Source organism: Phyllostomus hastatus, unplaced genomic scaffold (genome assembly GCF_019186645.2).
Source record: "Phyllostomus hastatus isolate PE091 unplaced genomic scaffold, TTU_PhHast_1.1 phas_contig_551, whole genome shotgun sequence".
Lineage (NCBI taxonomy): Eukaryota > Metazoa > Chordata > Mammalia > Chiroptera > Phyllostomidae > Phyllostomus > Phyllostomus hastatus.
In genome coordinates this window covers 4134247-4153735 of record NW_025333909.1, presented here as the reverse complement: position 1 = coordinate 4153735, position 19489 = coordinate 4134247, and the positions used below count along the sequence as shown (strand labels likewise).

Below are 19489 nucleotides of genomic sequence, written 5' to 3'. Positions count from 1 at the left end.
TGCCTTATAGCTGTGTGTGTTCTTGGGTGCTCACTGGATCTGACCTAAGACCACTGGAGGGTGTTGGTGGCCCCAAGGTGACTGTAGGCAGAGCTGTGAAAGACAGTAGGTGCCAACTCCAGGATCTGCCCCAAGGTTCTCTAGCTACTGCTGGAGAAACTGGAGAAGAGACTATTCCTGAAAGAGATCTGGGAGGCCAACAGTCCCTACTTGGAGTTTCTGGCTGTGAGTTGCTACCACTACTTCCTTCCTTGAGCTAATGAGGGGGTTGGACAAAAATGTTTAACTACTGGGGAGTAAATGTTGGTGGAGAAGAAAGATATTTGAGCTGTGACATAAGCCAGGGAGTCTCAGGGTAAAGAGCAGATCCTATACCTGGGCCAACTCCTCAAATACCAGACTTCCCCTTATCTGAACCCTGAGCTCTTTACAGGTGTCATTTCCTCACTCTGCATAAGAAGCTGGAGAGCCAGGGCAGGTTAGGCAGCAACTACTATTCCTGGGTACAGAGAGGATGAGAGAGATTACGTGTCTTGCCTAAAGTCATGCAGCCCACAAAGCCCTCATTCAACTCAGCCTTTTTTTTTTAGCATCTGTCTCTTGTTTTTTGTTTTTTTTTTTTTTAATCATCTCACCATATTTGAGATGCTCTCTGACCCAGGGTACCAAGAAGCCATGACAGCTATGTACTCCCATATCTTTACTCCGACAACCTACATCCACTGTGTCTTTGAGTTCAACTTCATTTGTCTTTAGGGGTGCAGGGAGTCTGAGTTTGTTCTGTGGGTGAACTGGCACCTGTCCAAAAGCCCAAGTATCAAAAAAATATGATGGGCACAGGAAAGAAGATGGAGACTTCACACTCTGCCTCAGAGATGCAGGTCCCTGTGCCACTCTGGGTGGCTTTATCTGTTCCCTCCACTACCACCTTCCCTCCAAAGCATAATCAAGTTAGGTCCTAGAGTTTTTCCTAGACCTCTACTGCAGAGGTTGTCAAATTTTTTCTGAACATGACCAAATAGAAAATACTTTACTGTTTGTGGGCTATCTGGTCTCTAATGCAACTGCTCAACTCTGCTGTGGTAGTGCAAAAGCAGCCACTGACAATATGCAAATGAATATGCATGACTATGTACCAATAAAACTTTATTTCTAATAACAGGTGATCAACTGGACTTGCACTCTCCTCCGTGGTTTGTAGTGTACCAACTTCTGTTCTAGTATAATAATGAGGCCTATGAATTATGTGCTCATGTTTGTCTTTTCTACCAGACCAAGGGCAGGGACAGTGGCTTATTCATTATTTCTTTAACCCCAAAGGTCAGCCCATGGCCTGGAAATTTTTAATTCAATAAATATTTATAAAACACGTACTATGTCCTTAGCCCCCTACTACATCCCAACAGCATACACATGCAGAATACTAGCATATGGTAAATGTCTGTTGAATTGTTGAACTTAAACATGTATAAATAATTGTAGAAACTAAATAATAGGTTCACAAGATTCATTTCAGTATTCTCACTACTTTTACATACTTTTGAAACTTTCCATATAAACAAGTTTAAAATAAGGACAAGAAAAAATGTAGAAGGAGGAAACAAGGATGTCACACAAAAGACCTAGGGGTAGCCATGGCTGGTGTTGCTCAGTGGATTGAGTGCCGACCTGTGAACTGAAAGATCACCAGTTCGATTCCCAGGCAGGGTATGTGCCTGGGTTGCTGGCCAGGTTCCCAGTTGGGGGTGTGCAAGAGATAACCAGTCGATGCTTCTCTTGCACACGATGTTTCTCTCCCTCCCTTCCCCTATCTCTAAAAATAAATAAATAAAATATTTAACAACAAGAACAATAAAGACCTAGGAGTACCTAAAAGGTAATATAAAGCTTTAGTACCTGGAAAGCAATATGCTGGGTATGTTTCAAGGTAATATTGGATGTGTGTAGGTAAGCACAGAGGGTGGGAGTGTGTGTGAATGAGTGTGGTTGTATGTCTTTGCATTTGTATATTATCCTGTGGGTATGTAGAGTGATATGGTTGTGTGAGAATGCAAAAAGGTTATGGGTGTGAGTGTGACCCCTTATGTGTAAAGGGGATGAGTGTAAACATTGTGAGTGTGGCTGATGTGCATGTGTAGGTTTAGTTGAGTGTATGGATATGTAGTTGTGTGAGTTTTTATGTCCATGGGTGTGTAATTGTGAACATTTTATGATTGTGTGTGTATGCATACATTATACACATACATCTGGGGTGTATGTGTGTCTGATCAAGGAGCAGGTTGAGTGTGAGTATGTAATGGTAAATTTGGGTAACTCAATGTATGCACATGCCAGGACAGTGGTGAGTCACTCACGGCTATGAGTTTAAGGGTACAATGTCCTGTTCCTTTGCACTATTGGACAGAGGTTGATTCCTATGGAAATGGGCTAGTATGGTTGTGCTGAGGCTAAGGTGCAGAAAGCTTCTGGACACACAGTCCTCACCTCCCATAGAAGCCAGACTATCTGTGAAAGAACCATTACTGTGTTTGGAAACTTGGTGGGTAGGTTGGAGGACAGAACAATATTACTTTCCTCCACAGTTGGGTTTGCCATAGCTTCATTCCCTTGCTTTTCCACCTTATGGACAAGAATAAGGAGGTGGTGAAGGTGAGCTCACAGCCCTCAGCTAATTTGCCCTATGTTCCCCTCTCATTGTCCCCTTCTCTTAGCAGCACTACTAATGTCTATTAGTGGCAAGTCCAAGTTGGCTTCTAGAATCATGGAATGCTTTATTCTCTGTGGTAGTCTGAGGCCTGTTTCTCTAAGCAAGAGAGGATGGTGGAGAATGGGGAGGAGGCTGAGAAAAAAAACCTACCCCTTCTACTAGGGCTCAGCCTGCTTGAAAAATTCCTCAGTGAATACCCAAGTCATCTAAGGCCCACCTAACTGCCTCATCACTCCTTACCTCCAGGACACAAAGGCCTCCTGTTCCATCCTATCTCATTTCCTCTCACCCCTTCTCACTTCCCTTGCTTAGGTTTGGGACCTTTTTACTCTTTCCTCCGAGGAAATTGGGGAAGAGGTGAGTGTGTGTCTAGGGACAGAGAGGTTGTTGGAGGGGTCTCATAGCCTGAAGCCAGAATCACTGTCCAGTTCCCTCATTTTAGTCCCCCCCTTTTTTTGCTGTACAGAATGCCAAAGTCACCTCCTTCCACTCTGCCCATTTCTTTTAGTGGTAAGAGCTCCATAAGCCCTTTTACCAGATGGCCTGGGATGCAGATCTGTGGGTCCTGCAAAATGTCTGCAAGTACTTCATGAGAATAGATTTAATGGCTGAAACTGGACAAGGTTTTGTGTAAGAACTTGGACTTTGAATTCTCTTATACTTTTTTGGCTACCTGGGGCCCATGCCAGGTGACCCATGGCATGGCAGCTGGCCCTCTGGCTTGGCCCATAGGTAGTTGAGCTTTAGCCCTGAATACGAGCTTATTTATTCTGTTTTCTGTAGATGGAGAACATGTTCTGCAAAGTGAATGTCTTCTCTCAAGCCATCAACTATATCTGTTGCAAGAAGCTAAATTTACACAGAACTGCAGTCCTGTATGTTGGTACACAGGTCCAAGAGCTGACTTCTTGACACTACCTTCACCGTTCAGGCCCTGACAGCCACACCCCTTCTTCTCCTATTGTTTGGTTTAAGTCCAAGTTCTGAATGATCTCATATTCCTCAGCTTCTACGCTAGGAGTGAAATTTACAGAGGACAGAACACTGGCTTAGGAGTTTGGAAATTTTAGGTATGGTCCTTTTCAATTCTTAGGTAAATCTCTTTGTTGCTCTGGCCTCAGTTTTCTCCAGCTATAATGTGATTTATTATATAATTTATAATTATATATTATATATAGTATATTATTTATTATACTATTTATTATTTATTGTAACTTCCCTGCCCTTTCCCCAAGGCAGTTAGAAGAAAAGGGTCTTTGAAAGTTGAATATAGGCATGTCTGCATGCAAAATAAACTAGATGACATATAGGCCTGATTTCCTGGAGAAATTAGAGTGTGGAAACCAGAGCCCTGAATAGTGTATTTGGATAGTGGATATACTTGCAAAACAATATGCAAATGACTGCTTTGGTTTTGAGCTGACAGCACAGTTAATTTTTGAAATATTCCATGTAGCTCTGCTCACAGCACATTGCCTCTTTAGGGAAATCTCTAGTTCTAGCCCTAAGCCTCTTCTCAAATTATTACTGCATTCTTTTGTGCTTTTGAGGCCAGCTCTGGTTGCTTAAGCAACATCTGGGAACCTCTGGCTTAGAGGAAATGACTAGCCAAGATCCGCCCTAAACCCTTTCCTTACCTATTTTTTTTCTTTTCAGAACACACTGTCAACTAGCTGACTATGCTGTTTCCAGGGTTCTGCATTAAAAGGATCTGGCCCTCCTGTTTAGAGTTAAGGCCTGAGCCGTGGGTGATCTGGATTTCTGGGATGGGGAAAGGGAGCTTGCTTTCTCAGCCCCCCTTGAAAAATTGGACTTCTTCACACTAAAGCTCTCTATTCCAACATCCTCTGATGTGGCTAAAGGGACATAGGAGGAGCTCTTTATTCCAAGTCCATCCTCCACTGGCTTACCAGAGTGCCTGAAAATAAATCCAACCTCAGGAAGTGTTCTTGTGTGTTAGGGATTCATGGTTACAGAAGGCACCTGGTAGCCTTTTTCTTCCTTCTTCCCCTAAGTCAGGAGACTATAGCTGTGGTTAACTTGCTGGTTTACCTTCCCTTTAGATTTCTTCAGCTCCAAGGTGGTAGTGGTGGAGAAGAGAGAGGGGGCAGTGGACTAGATGGGCCCTGAGATCTCTCTTCCAGCTATAAAAGTCTACCTAACTCATACTTTAGCAGGGCTATATTCCTTAGGTGCCCTTTTGGTGTAGTGTTTTTATGGAAATTAGAAAGCAGTCTTCACATTGTGGCTCCCTATTCACTGAGGAGGCAAGCCTTATCTTTCTTGTTTTCTAGGCACTATCCTATGGCAGCTCCACAAAGGGCTAGAGTGCCTTACTGCGGTTCAGCCCAATGCCTTTGTTTTAGCTTCCTCTGCCTGCATGCACAACCTCCTTGCCTTCTTTTTCCCTCTTAACTTCCTTTTCCCCTTTACTGTTACTCTTCTTTTTACCAACAGCCCTCCCCACTATTCTTTCATTGTTTAACTTCCTGCCTATTACTCCCTGGCCACAAGCATTCAAAATGAGTACTCACAAATGCATTCAATTACATCAGCTGTACAAAAGATGGCTCTCTAACTCCTAGGGGAAAACCAAGCAAGGTGGAGAGGATGCAGATGTTGTAGAGCAATTCACTGTTCCCAGGGCCTCCAGAACTTAGCTGAGGTCCCAGTGAGAATCTAGGGAGCAAGCTAGCTAACCTCAGTTGAGAAAAATCCTCTCTTCCCCCCTTTTCTCCCCTTTCCTTTCCTTCCTTTTATTTCCCCATCCTTGCTCCTTAGAAAATCCCTTGCCTCCTTTAAATTCAGCAAAAGCCTCACCAGGCTTTTCAAGAGGGGGCAGTGTAAGAAAGTAGAAAACTGCTTTCTTCAGCATGGAAATAAGTGGTTCTCCCCTCACCCAATGTTTCCCTAACTCGAGAGAGGGCAGCAAAAATTATGTCCTTTCCCACTGCCTCCATGGATCTCCTGCCAAAGCCAGTGAATGGTAAACTGGATAAGATGAAGCCCTTGGTAGCAGAGGGGAAGCAGTATATTGAGGGCTGGGCCCTGGGTTATGTATTCAGAGCCCTTCTTAGGCCCATGGAAGGGATGTAAGACGGTAAAGAGGGAGGGAGAGAGACGTAAGGAGGTTGGTAAGGGGAGAGAGAGGCAGAAGGAGAGGGAGAGAGAAGGGAGAGGGGTAGAGAGAGGGAGCTCTTTCCCACAGGCTCATGTTAGTGCATGGAGGTGGGATCCAGGCCTGGCTTGGGTAGGTTGGGCAGAGAGAACAGCTGTGGGCATGGGATGGGCACAGGAGTGCCTCTGTCTTCTGTGCTCTGAGCATCCAGGTAAGGTGAGAACACCAGAAAACCAAGTCAGATTGAGACATAGTGTTTTCATGAATCAAAAATAAGGGATGAAAAAGCAAAAATTTTCCCTTGGGAGAAACTGTATTTGGTCATCTTCATGCAAGAAGCTCTACTGGCTAATTGTTTTCCACTGAATCAGTCAAGTACATTAAGTTGACCAAAGCTGAACAAATGGTCTGCTTAGTTTTAATGTCATGTAGACAATAACTTCTCCCTGAGACCCAGTTTTCCTATTAATAGTAGTTCTATGTATGCTGACTATTATATAATAACAACACTAACAAAATTATTTCTAGGGCTAGCTCCTCTGGTTCTAGATGCCCTCTACCCCCACCCTCAATTCCGAAACTTGTTCAGAGCTAGAGCGAGCTGGATTCTTCTTTTTTATTTCAGTCTTTGACATTCTGGAAAAGGATGAGGAGATATTCATTTGCAATGTGACAGCTGCTACCTTGGATGTTCTTTACAAAGTAGACCAACTGATGTAGCACCCCAAATTGGAGTCATATGCCACGCTGCCACCTCTGACCACCACCCAAAGTCTTAATCCTAGGCTGGCTGGATATCTTTCAAGTCTCCTGGTTTCCATGGAGTTGGCTAGCTTTTCTCTTTCCCTCCCATTCCAGTTTCCCCCCACCCCTCCCATCCTCATTCTGGCCCAGATGCTTTTCTAAAATAAAGGCTTATTTTCAGCACTTCACGGTTTGTTATTTCCTTCCTTTTCTCAAGTGGTTTTGCCCTTCTCCCCTCTTGAGTCTTGCTTGAGTTTGCTACAATGTAAGATGATGTCTGATGCAAACCAGCTAAAACCATGTGAGAGCTCCCAACTTGGAGAACAGCAAGCATCACAACATTAGGTGCCAGTGCTTCTCTAAACTCACCCTAAACCCTGGGTTCTTAGTTCAGGCCCAATACCTAATAGGCTGTGGGATTTAGACAGCCTGTCTCAGATCATAGTGATTTCCAAGTAGCTAGGGGTGTTGGAGTATTGCTGCTACTCAGTCATTGGACAAGGGCATTAGGGAGTGGGAGGAGTTGGGAATTGAGCATCAAAAGGTGATGTTTTAAAAAAAATTTGCAACTTAGTTGGGTGTGGTTAAGAACTGATAAAGTAGCCCCAGTTCCTACAAGGACCTTAATAATTTCTCTTTTTTCAATTTTTCCTAAACTATTAGTAAGCAGAAGGGGAAACACCCTCTCATAGGCCTCAGAATGACCCTATACTTGAGTTCAGTTGTTTTCCTTCCAGAAACCAGTAAGTATATTAATTGCAATAGGTCATAATAGCCAGGATCACATGTTCTAACAATTAAATTAAATTCTTTTGTGAATCCATCAGGGCTCTGGAGAAAATCAGGGAAAACTTTAGGCAGATTCCTGAATTCTGTTCTAGTCTAAGAAATGTATACCATTGCTGGTTCCCCTCTGCCTGAGGCCAGCTTTTCTCCAAAGGAAGCTACCAGAATATTTTTTTCTCGTCTCTTTTGGTATGGTCTTTGGGGACATTTTGAGTGTCCCCTAGGTCATCAGGGACTTGCAGTGGAGGAGGAGAGAAGAAAAACATGGAGGAGGAAAGGGTGACAAGTTCGGACAATGAAGTAAAGGGTACAGAAGGCAGTCAGAGACGAGGGAAAAGTGAGGTGTTGGCATTGAGCAGCTTCAGAAGCCTTCTTCAGCTCGGAAGCAGGCTCTACAAGTTCTGATTAAGTTCTTTTAGAAAAGAGAATTTATCTATGCTCCTCCTAGAAGCTTCTAATTTCCAATCAAGATATGCTTCCCATTTATTCAGTTTAATTTTAAAGCTGGCCTTTTCTAATTTTGCATGCAAGAAATAAATTTAGGTATCAAAAGAGTTTCATTTTGGCCATCTTAAATTGATATCACTTCTAGTCAAATCTTCCCATTTCTGTAAGTACTTGCAACCAAAGCTCTTCTATTAATTGTATATCCATAGGAGTGTTAATGGGGGCTGGAGTCTATGAGTTTCCAGCAAAAGATGATTTTGACTAGAGTAATTTTAGATCCTTTCAGCACTGAGATTCTGAGTCAATTAGCTGTATCTCTCCAAGTTTCAATATCCTCATCTGTAAACTGGAGATAACTCCCCCTGTCCTGACAACCTCACAGAGCTATGGGATACTAATTAAATGGCCATCTGGATCGTAACCTGTCATGGCCAGATTGTCCCTGTGTTCTAATTGAGTGTTAGTTGTTGAAAGGTAGTTGAAGTATGTGGAATATTATATAGATTTAAAGGACTTAGACAATAAGTGTTAGAATCATCCCAGCTCCAGAATCAGCACCCTTTGGGGTGGAGGGACAACAAGTCCAGGGGGCAATGACGTCATGTGCTCTGGGCCTGAGGAGGGGGTAGATGGAAGAGGAAATTGTGGTCGGAGACCTTGGCTTCAAGGAGTGTGTCTTGCTCTGTTCATAGGCGTTCCAAGCCAACCAGGAAATCAATTTTCAAGATCATTTCATATAAACATCATTTTGGCTGCCTGACTTCCACCCCAGTCCACAAAATATGCTTTAGCCCCATGTCTAAGCCCCTGTCACCCCTAAGTGCTCTCCATTTTCCATCCCATTATTATCCTTGCTTCCCTTACCCAGCTTTGTAAGCACCCCCTCTCCTCCCCAGCCTTCCAGCAACTAGCTTATTCAGGGCCCCATCCTTTGGACAGATGCCTGGAACTCTAAACCCAGATGGGAGAGAAATGAAGAAAGAGGACTCCTGCCTGATTTGTCATTGGTCCTCTGCCTGATTTATAGTCATCTGCCCCCAATTTCATTCCAGAACTGGGCTAGGGCCAGGCCTTATTTTCCTGGCAGCCCAACTCCTCCCCACCTTTTCTTTCTGCACAGGCATCCAGCCATAGGCCAGCTGCGGGTCAAGGATGATGGCTTATTGGAGGGCCCAAGCAGGTGGCCTTGGCCTAGATGCTGCCCTAGGGAGTTTCTTGTTCCCTAAACTTCCAAGAATCTCTGTTCCCAGATGAGGCATGCTGTCAGTTTTTGGCAGAGGACACATAAACTGCCTCCCTTTCCCTCTTCTGCCTGAAATTAAACCTTCCTTTCCTCTGACCTACAGTGTAGAAGATTCCCACTAAGCTCCACCAAGAAGGCTTTGGGAGATCAACTAGCATGCAGTTCTGTATCCAAAGGGGGAAAGACTTAGGTTGTTAACCTCCAAACTAGCTTGTTAAAAACCCTATTGAAACAACCTGTGACTGTCCTCTCCAGCCCTGTACCCTGGGTGTTCATAGCTGCATATTCTGATTAGATAGGTCCCTCTCAGGATATAAAGCCAATTCCTAGCAGGCCAGATGTGGCAAAGAGATATTTTGCAAATAGCCAGCCCTGTAGCACAGGCCCAGACAATAGCTTTCAAAGCTGGTTCAGAGAAGGAAGGTATGAATCGCCTCTTCCAAGTCTCTTCAGGAAGCCGGACTCTTTGGCTCCCAAGCTGTCTGTTGTCTCCACTCCCCCATCTTGCCTGGTGAAAATGTGGGAAACACAGTTGGGTCCTGTTTCCTGCAGGCAGAAGGTGTGGCTATATGGATATCATGTGGATTATTCCTGGAAGGTGGCCTCCCTGTCCCCTCATCCTTCAGGGGAGAAAGGGAAAGCAGGGTGTGGCTGGGAATTCCACTTTCGAGGAATGAGGCCAGTAGGTGAAGCTCAGCCTCTTAGCCACAGTGTGGCACCATTTACTCACTTTTCTGTGCAAGGCTCATGGGTGGTGGCTGTGAGCAAAGCAAACTGAAAACTCTTAAACTTTTCAGGGATTTACTTCTTATTTGGTTACTAATATGATGAGGGTTCTTGGGTAAATATCATGCCCACTGTGAGCTTTAGTTCCTCACTTTGTGACCTGGGAAGCAGATGGGAGTCCTTAAAGGCTCCTCCAGCTTTATTATTCTGCAAGTATGTGAGTGTACCCCAACAATCATCTCAGTGATGCAATTGTGGGCTTTTAGGCCACAAAGAGAAGGAGTATAGAAAAAAACACAAGGCCCATAGTTTGTGTGTAGAATTGGGGGTGAGGAGGGCATGGGTCATTGAAACAGGAGGACTTCGCAATACATGGACCAAAATTTTGCCTGAGCTTTCCATTGTACCAGGGAAAAGATGAGTGAATCATTCATTTGCTGGGTAAAAAGTGACTGACCACAAACTTGGTGCCAGGCACTGTGTGATGGAGGAAAGGGTGTGGGTGGTGGTTGGGAGTGGAGTGGACAGTGGGTGGGACATCAAGGTGAATATACCCCAGAGGTGGAGAAGTAAACAAACTAGCACACAAAGGAGAATGGAGTTTATACTAAATAGAACTATAACTTGCTAGGGAGATGGAGAGGGAGGAAGAATAAATTCTGACAGAATGATAAGGAAGGTCTCACCGAGGGGGGACCATTTTAGCTGGGCTTTTAAAGATGAACAGACTTTGCCCTGGCTAGTGTGGCTCAGTTGGTTGGAGCATCATCCTGTAAACTGAAAGGTCACAGACTTGATTCCCTGTCAGGGCACATGCCTAGATTTTGGGTTTTGTGCCAGGTAGGGGTGCATGCAACAGGCAGTCGATCAATGTTTTTCTCTCTCATTGATGTTTCTCTCCTTCTCTCTCTCCTTCCCTTTCCCCTCTCCCTGAAATCAATAAGCATGTCCTCAGGTAAGGATATAAATAAAATAAAATAAAAAATTAAAACAATATGAACAGATTTCTGTGTTTTTGTGTGTTTTAGAGAAAGAGAACACAGGAGGGGGAGGAAAGGCAGGCATTCTTGACAGAAAGAATGGCTTGAGGAAAGATAAGGGGATGAATTAATTTATGCTCTTTGGGGAGAGTAGGGAGTGGTCTCAGATGACAGGATGAATGAAGTGGGAAAGGAGTTTGCAAACATGATTTGTGGCCACATTCTGTGTTTATGGAGACCTTTTCACATGCCTAGCTCTGTATAGGGTGTAGGAAACAAAGTCCCAAGATGTGGATAGGGTTCTAGTTCTCTAACTTAGGAAAGGCAAGACCTATTCCTCTACTCATGTAGAAGGCTACCAAAGAACAGTGAAGGTGAATGGAGCAGGTAGGCCTGACTAGATCAGAAAGAGGGCCTAGAAGGGTGGTCTTCCTACAGGGATTCTTTACTCTCCTACTTTCCCCTTCAGCCCAGGCTTTACAGATCTGACCTAGGAGGAACAGGAAGAAGCCCAGAGCCAAAAATGATGCAATCATCTTAGGAGACCTGGCTAACTGCTCGTGCAATGGCTGCTTTGGCAGGGCTAGTTATCAGTTTATCTTTAGTCAGGACTCACTAGTCAGATGCAAATAACAATAGGGTTGAAGCATCAGAGGGCCTGGTGTTAGTCCAGTTAGGATAACAAAGCAGGTTGTATTTAGGTTAGAATTATGGAAAGAAGAAGCCTGTTTTATGAGAAGTGAGAAGTTTGGTATCTATGAGAGGTTATAGCATGTGTTTGTTCAATTACTGACGAATGATGAATGGCCCACCCTGTGACAGACACTTGGCTGGAGAGAGGAGTGCAGGGTAGGAATTTGTAAAGATAAGTCAGTTATGGCTCAGCCCTTGGGGAATTCACAGTTGAGGTGGGTGTGGTGAGTGGAATAAAGCCCCCTGAACAGATTTTCAAGTCCTAATCCCTGGAGTCTGTGAATACCTTATCTTACACGGCCAAGGGAAATTTAGGTTCCTAATCAGATAATGTTAAAATCACATTTTCCTGGATTATCCAGGTAGGACCAATGCCATTGCAAGGGTCTTAATAAATGGAAGAGGAGGGAGGCAGAAAAGGAGGTCAGAGTGATGAGGTGTGAGGGCTCAACCGGTTGTTCCTGGCTTTGAAGATGGAGGAAGGGAGCTAAGAGCAAAAGAATGTAAATGGCCTCTAGAAGCTGGGAAGGTCAAGGAAAGAGATTCTGCCTTAGAACCTCCAGAAAGGAATGGAATCCTGCCAACACTTTGATTTTAGTCCAGTGAGACTTGTGTTAGACTTCTGACCTTGAGAACTGAAAGATGATAATAATAATAATAATAATAATAATAATAATAATAATAATAATACATTTATGTTGTTTTAAACCCCTGAGTGTGTGGAAATTTGTTACAGCAACAATTAGAAAACTAATACAATGCGGAAATGGACACATGCATAATAATGGTTTAGTATTAAAAGTGCTGTAGAATAAAACCTCAAAAGCGGGTTGTGAGAATGCAGAGGACAGGACCTTGTCTTGGAGAGAAGGATTCGGAGAAGTTTCCCCCGAAGAGATGCTATTTCAGATGGTTGTGGAAGAAGTAGTCAATAGATACCTGGAAGAGATAGGACAGTTATGAAAGAGACTGGTTGGTTTATGGAATGAAGAAAGGCTAGTACAGCCCTGGCTGATGTGGCTCAGTGGGTTGAACGCTGGCCTGTGAAAGGCTGCTAGTTCGATTCGAGGCAGGGCACATGCCTGGGTTGCGGGTCAGGTCCCCAGTGTGGGGGGTGTGACAGGCAACTGATATCTCTCACACATTGATGTTTCTGTCCCTTTCTTTCTCCCTCCCTTCCCCTTTCTCTGAAAGTAAATAAATAAAATCTTTTTAAAAAAAGAAAGGCTAGTATGGATGAAGGGCAAGATATGGGAGGGAAGTGGGGTAGGGAGAGTAAGAGAGACAATTGCTGCCTCTACCCTTCTCACTTAGAAAGTGCTGAAGGGCCCAGGCTATTGTCTGCACTCCTTGGCTGATGTAAGAATAGGCTTAGTGGAGCTAAGGCCTGCCACAGCTGTGTTTGTCACCACCGCCCACTGCTCCCCCCATTCTCACCATGAAGTACACTGAGGGGACCTTCCCCTTCACCAATTCCAGAGCAAGGCAGTTATGAAGAGAGAAGCCAGGAGCCTGCTATCATGTCTTGAAACTCTCAGTCCAATTCTGCCCTGGCTCTGAGGGATGGGCTGAAAAGGAAGAGCTGGGGAGGGTGTTAAACTGTAGTAGGAATCTTCATTCCTCCTAGAAAAGTCTGGTCTGGTGGTGGGAGGGAGGCATGGGGGCTGGGTCAAGAGGTGGGGGTGGGGGCTTTCTTGGAATTTACAATCTTCTGCGTCCTTGATTGGCAAACTCTCATCAGTAGCAAAAGACGAGACTGGCCCAGTTCCCAGGAAGGGGTACTGGACTTGGAGGTTGAGAAAGAGGGGGAGGAGGGGATGTGGCTTATCTCAAGGGGCTGGGGACTCTGCCAATCCTGGCACAGGCCACAGGCAAGCATGTTTTTTTCTGAAGCTCCTTGTTTCCATGCCCCTCCTTTTCTCTGATTTCTACTCCCATCCTTGGCACCAGGGCCTCTGGAGAAAAAGGAAGAAAAATGACTGGGGGTAAAAAGCAGAAAAAGAAAGAAAGAAAAAGAAAGAAAAATGAGTGGGCAGAAACAGCTGGATACAGCCAAGAGCACATCTGGCCTCCCAGGCTGTTTTCCTCGCTTCCCCCTCCCCCCACACTCCTTGCTCCTTTTCAGGCTTCTGATAGGAGGACTGTAGTGGATCTGGGGGGATGGTGGGGGAATTACAGTGACGCTGGGCAGGGGTGGAGTGGGGGAGAAAGTTGTTCAAAATATTAACTGGTCGTGTGAGGTGGCCTCTTGGCTGGAGCCTGACCACCTAACTTCCTGTTTTTCTTCCAGCTGCCTCCTCCCCTCCCTCCGCTCTGGGCTGGAACTAAGCTGGGGGAGGAAGGAGGAGCAGCAAAGTTGGCTAGGGTCTCTTGTCTGATTCCCTGCAGGCTGGGGGCCAGGAAGGCCTCCCTAACCAAGCAGGCGGGAACACATATAGCCTTGAGCCGGATTGTTGCCTCTCATCACTTGCTCTTCTGGCCACAGCAGGAACGGGAGGCTCCTGGAAAACCCCAGCTCCTCGCCAGCTCTTCCATGAGCACACCCTGGTCCTGGGGCCTGAGATCTCTCCATGCAAGAGCAGTCAAGAACTCCAGAAGCGGCAGCAATGCGGACTACACCACCCGCCCCACCGCCTCCAGCTCCACCGCCCAGCCAGCCTTTGGTTCCTTCACTACCAGTGTTCGTGGATCACGCAAAACAACCAAGTGAGTGAGGAAAGACTGGCTGAAACGAGGGGGGAGTGGGAGGTGGGGGTGTGAGGTGTGAGGTTCCCAGGCTGGAGGTGGTTGCCTGTGCTGTCTTCCCTTTTTGCCCTCAGGGACAGACATGGGAGGCCCTAGCAGGCTGCCTGTCAGGGGGTATGGGGACACTGAAATGTAGATCTGGGTAGGTGTTTTGACTCCCCTGGTTTGCCTTTCTGTGCTCCTACCACCCTCTGTCTTCTTTGCCCCCCCTTTCTTCTTACCCCTCTCTGTTCCCAGGCAAGGAACTCATTAAGCCCAAAGCAATTTTAGGGCGCCCAGTAGAGAGACCAACGGACTCTGCTGCTGCTGATGCTGCTGGTGCTGCTGGTGCTTTTGGTGCTGTTGGTGCTGTTGATGCTGTTGGTGCTGTTGGTGCTGTTGGTGCTGCTGACGAGTGCCCGGGACCAGGTGCCAGGGGAGTCGCAGTCAAAAATCATCGTTGTCAGGTCTGCCGACCCCCCAGCCAGTTTCTCAAGTCAGGCACTTCCTACTCCTTGTGGAGGCCAAGGGATCTCTAAGGCCCTCCAGCTTCCTCTGTCACTCCCATCTTCACTCCACATTTCCTGCACTTAGCCTCCCTTGGCATCTTCTCTTTTTATCCCCTCCCCCACCCCATCCTCCACCCCTTTTTCAAGGTTGTGGACAGAGGATTAAGAGACATCCCTGCCCCCATCTTACCCATGTAGTCTGCGGTTGCCTGTCTGTGACTCCTCTGCTGTATACCATGGCACAGTTGTTCTCTCAGAGTCACCAGGCATCTCCTAAGATCCCCTGAAAGACATCTGTTTCCAGACTAGGCTGGCTTTTCTCCTGGAATTGCTGGGCCCAGGAGAGATTCTGGCTAGTCACTGTGACTACATCTGAGAGCTGGCTGTCCTCCTGATTCTCGAAGACCCAGGAGGAAGAGACACCTCCAGCTCCCAGCCTGGGGTAGCCTCCCTTGGGTGCCTGGGCTGCCACATCACTTCTGTGGCCCTCAGCCCTCTCCCTGCCCTGGCCAAGCCTGGGAGGGGAGAGGAGAGCCGGAGGACCTCGTCCTAACCCCTGTCATCCCTCCTCTTGCCAGCGGATCCGAGCCAGCCGAGAAGCAGGCTCACAGTTTGCCATGGAGGGCTTGGATGATAAACTGATCCTGAACGTGGGGGGCATGCGCCATGAGACCTACATCAGCACTGTGCGGGCCTTTCCAGGCACCCGTCTCTACAAGCTGACCGAACCACCCCCGCCTGGCACCCCAGCTGCTCAGGGTCCACCAGTTCGAGAGTTTTTCTTTGACCGAAATCCTGAACTCTTTGGCTACGTGCTGGGCTACTACCGTACTCGGCAGCTGCACTGCCCTGCCAACGTTTGTCGGGATGTCCTAGAGGAGGAGTTGGCTTATTGGGGCCTGGCAGAAGCGCCACTGGCACCTTGCTGCTGGCTCAAGCTCAGTGGCAAGGAGACCCGAACCCAGGACTTTCTGTCTTGGGAGGCCTGTGAGAATGCCCACATGGATGAGCGCCTTCTGCTGAACCCCATCGAAGGCCAGGGACTGCGGAATGCTTGGAAGCCGTGGCTCTGGGTGCTTCTTGACCAACCCCAGTCTTCCCTAGGGGCCAAGGTAACTTATTAAACAGTGTTGTAGCACCATGCTAGACACTCTTTCTCCCACAGGGCCCTCCCTGCCAAGTTGCCACAATGGCCACACATTTGGCTTGGTGCTTGGGCCCTGAATCTACAAGTACCCAGGAGAATTTGAGGGGATTCCAAAAAGGGAGACAAAGAAGGGTGGGGTCCAGTTAGAGAAGTGGGGATGGCTGGTAAATGGGGGTACTTCTAACATGCCTCTTTTCCCCCAGTGCCTTTCCCTGATCTCCACACTCTTTGCCGTGTGTGCTCTGGTCATCTTCTTCCAGGAGACGGAGGTCCAGCTGGATTACTTCTCTGCCAACTTCACTCCTATGGGACATGGGGTAGGGGTGGGGGAAAACCATCGGCAGCAGCAGAACAATGGTCTTGTTTACCGCCGTGCCCCCCACCTGCTCTACCTGGAACTGCTTTGTGCCCTTTGGTTTGGAACTGAGCTCTTTGCCCGGGCCATTTCCTGCCCTGATAAGGTGCGCTTCCTGTGTAGCCCTCTCAATCTCGCTGACATTTTCTGTCTGTTCCCTGTGCTGGTGGAATTAGTGGTGGGTGACAAGGCTGAACAGCAACCACGTCTCAGCCTAACACTTGGGGCCATTCGTTCTCTCTATGTCCTCAAGCTGGTTCGTCTCCTGGGCTTCCTTGAAAAGTCCCTGGCCATGAGAGTCCTGGTCCATACCCTTCATTCTTCCTGGAAGGAGGTGTGTGCCTTTCTCCTGATTTGGGTGGCTGAGATCTTATTCTTTGGCTTGCTCTTCCTCTATGGGGAGCTCTTGGGCATGTCCACCCCAGGTCAGGGTGAGCCCCACTTTGGAGACATCTTTACATGTCTCTGGTGGACTGTCATAACTCTTACCACTGTTGGCTATGGAGATGTCTACCCCCTCTCTGCTCTGGGCCAGCTCACTGCTGCTGTCACAGCCACTGTGGGCATGTGCACTGGTGTCTTGCTGGTTCCCGTGCTCCTGGTTCGTTTCCAGCGTTATTATGCTGTCGCCCTGGCCCGCCAGAAACTGAGGCCTAGTGGGATTCTGTGATGGGCCCATTGGTCAAAAGGGGTGGACCCCACCTTCCCTTCCTTCCTCTTGCCAGTTTTTGGTTACAGATAAGGATTCCTGGCCTTAGATTTGGCACAGAATCCTTGAAGAGTAATCCCAGGTCATGGCAATCTCTGCTAGTCAGTATTAGCTAGTCATGGCCTGAAGGGTAGAATCCCCCCACCCACCCAACCCCCGCCATTATCAGGGGTGGGGGAAACCTGAAGGAAGAGGGTTAGGGGCAAGGCCAGCTAGGCCTCAGCTTCTCTCTGCCCCACCCTAGGCCTTTCTCTTAATCCTGAAGTGACCAGGAATGATAGGGTATAGTTCTTCCTGAATTCCTGGATTGGTGCTAAATCCCCCTCTCGACAATTTTCCCCTCCCATCCCCTCATTGCTGTCCCCTATACCTCCAACTAGACCATAGTTTAGATGGGGGACCTTTAGTGATGGTTGCAGTGAGATATTAACATCATTCACCTATGGATATCAATGATGATTGGCTGTGGGTATTGATAGCAACTGTCTGTGGATATCTCACAGCAACTGGTTATGAATATTGATGGTAATCAGTACCAGCAATGCCCAGGCATAGCCAGATTGTAGCATTGGTCCCTATACTGGTCCTGGGACAAATGCTCCTTAGAGCCATAAGGAGGCCTTTGGAGATTCTCAGAGATGAAAAAGAGGCGGGTCAGCCAGGTCTGAACCCGAGAAAGCACTCTAACTCCATAATGTCCTCTTTATCCCATTGTATCTTTCCCTACTCCTTCCCTCGTTTCCCATCTCTGTGATTTTTTAAAATAATATTTTAGATATAGTATTAACCATCATTAATCACAATATATTAGTCAATATTAACCACACTATCTCAGCTACAATAACACTATGTAGTCACTAGTAGACATGAAATGTTATTGCTACACATTGCATGAACGGGATTGAGGAAATTGGATTTATTGCCAAGAGTAGGCAAGTGATTTCCTCTTCCATATTTTTTTTAACATTTGTTTGGATATACTCATTTACAATTCTTTTTAATTTTTTCCAAACACTTTTCAGTACCCACAACGGGTCTACCTCCAATCCTGGCTGCTATTGAATATTCCCACCTTTCCATGTCTTCTTCTCCCCTCTTCCTCCTTTTTCTACTGCCTGCATGCTCTTCCCTCCTGGCATTTCCTGTGGTGCCAACAACCATATACCTCTCCTGGAACTGGCTTTCAGGAGGGAGAGAAGGGACCTCCTCAGGTCTGACTTCAAGTGAAGCCACTGGGGTGTGTGAGGAAGTGCTCCAGGCAAGTGGGCTGAGCAGGGAGGTAGAACTGAACTCTCACTGTTGCTGAAGCTGTGAGTATAATTCTGTTTACAAAACTTTTAAATAAAGTATCTTTTGAACTCTCCATTCCAGGGTCTATCTGTGATTTTGGGGGTAGAGGCTTATGGGCATCAGCAGGGATGGGGTGGTGTAATAAACTAATGACAAGATGTGTGGGCAAATTATTTGGTAAGGTAAAACAATTTGCTATTTTTATTGCATCCGTTTCTCAGAATAGACTATTATCACACACTTTGACGAAGAAAGAACATTTTGTTTTTGGTGGGAACAGGGTGAGGTGGGGAAGAAGACAGTCACAGGGGTTGATGAAGTAAAATGGAAGGCTGGCTATGCTGTTTAGAGCATGGTAGTGGAACCCTTAGCACTTAATCAGACGTGGGAGCTTATGTGGGGAGAGGTTCTCATTTAAGAAACACTGAAAGAAGATCAAGATTATAGCAAAACATCAAAGACAATCTCCACCTTCTTACTGCCTAGAAGTGGAAGATATTGGAACAACTTGCTTCTTTCAGAGAATTCTAGTCCACTGCTCTTAAGTTAAAAATGGGAAAAAATGAGGTGTAGTAAAGGCAGAGGATTTCTCAAAGGCACACAGAAGTAGTAGTAAATCTGGGGGTTCTGTCACTTCAGAGGACTATTATATCAATCTTTGTTAACTTATCAGTATTAGAAGTAGATAAATAGACATTCCAACCAAAAGTAGAGACCACTGTACCCTGTTGTAGGAAGCAGCAATGGTGGCGATGAGGTAATGGAGGTGGAACTAGATTGTTATGGAGAGCTTTGGAAGCTTGAATGAGTAGGGTGGGACCTTAGAGTTGAAAGGGCTTTAGGGGATGGCTGGGACCAATTTGGTTAGAGGGAGAATGCCACAGAACATTATAAAAAGAACCAGGTAGAATAAATGTCAGACTTGGGAGAAGCCTGGGAGTTCATAGAATTGAACTCCCTCCTGTTTCAGGTGGGGAAACTGAGGCTCAGAGAGAGGCTGGGACTTGACCTGGCTTATATGGTAAGTCAAGAGCAGAACTAGAGCTGCAACCACTTCTGTACACAATAAGGAACATTACCTTCCTTTGTTTTGCCCTTTGCATCTGGGTTGGATGGTCAGACATTTTAACCAAGAAGGAGGGAAGGGTGAGGGAAGTATAGAGTTCCATGATCTGCCTAGTACTTCTATAATAAATCATTATAAAATAACAGTGATGAAAGTCTTAGTATTTGCATATTTCTGTAACAGAATCCTATATCTGCATCTCTCCTAACCCTCTAGAACATAATGCCTTGCAAGAATGAGCCCAC

The 19489-nt window shown here is 46.3% G+C and overlaps 1 protein-coding gene across 1 annotated transcript; it reads left to right on the top strand.

Annotated features, from left to right (window-relative positions):
* The first annotated feature begins 13665 nt into the window (after positions 1–13665).
* LOC123824387 (potassium voltage-gated channel subfamily C member 1-like) lies at positions 13666–18253 on the top strand. Its single transcript, XM_045847533.1, has 4 exons — positions 13666–14150; positions 14427–14635; positions 15256–15789; positions 16028–18253. Exons 1-4 carry the CDS (start codon positions 14015–14017, stop codon positions 16847–16849), a joined length of 1701 nt encoding a protein of 566 aa, XP_045703489.1. The 5' UTR covers positions 13666–14014; the 3' UTR covers positions 16850–18253.
* Positions 18254–19489: the final 1236 nt, after the last annotated feature.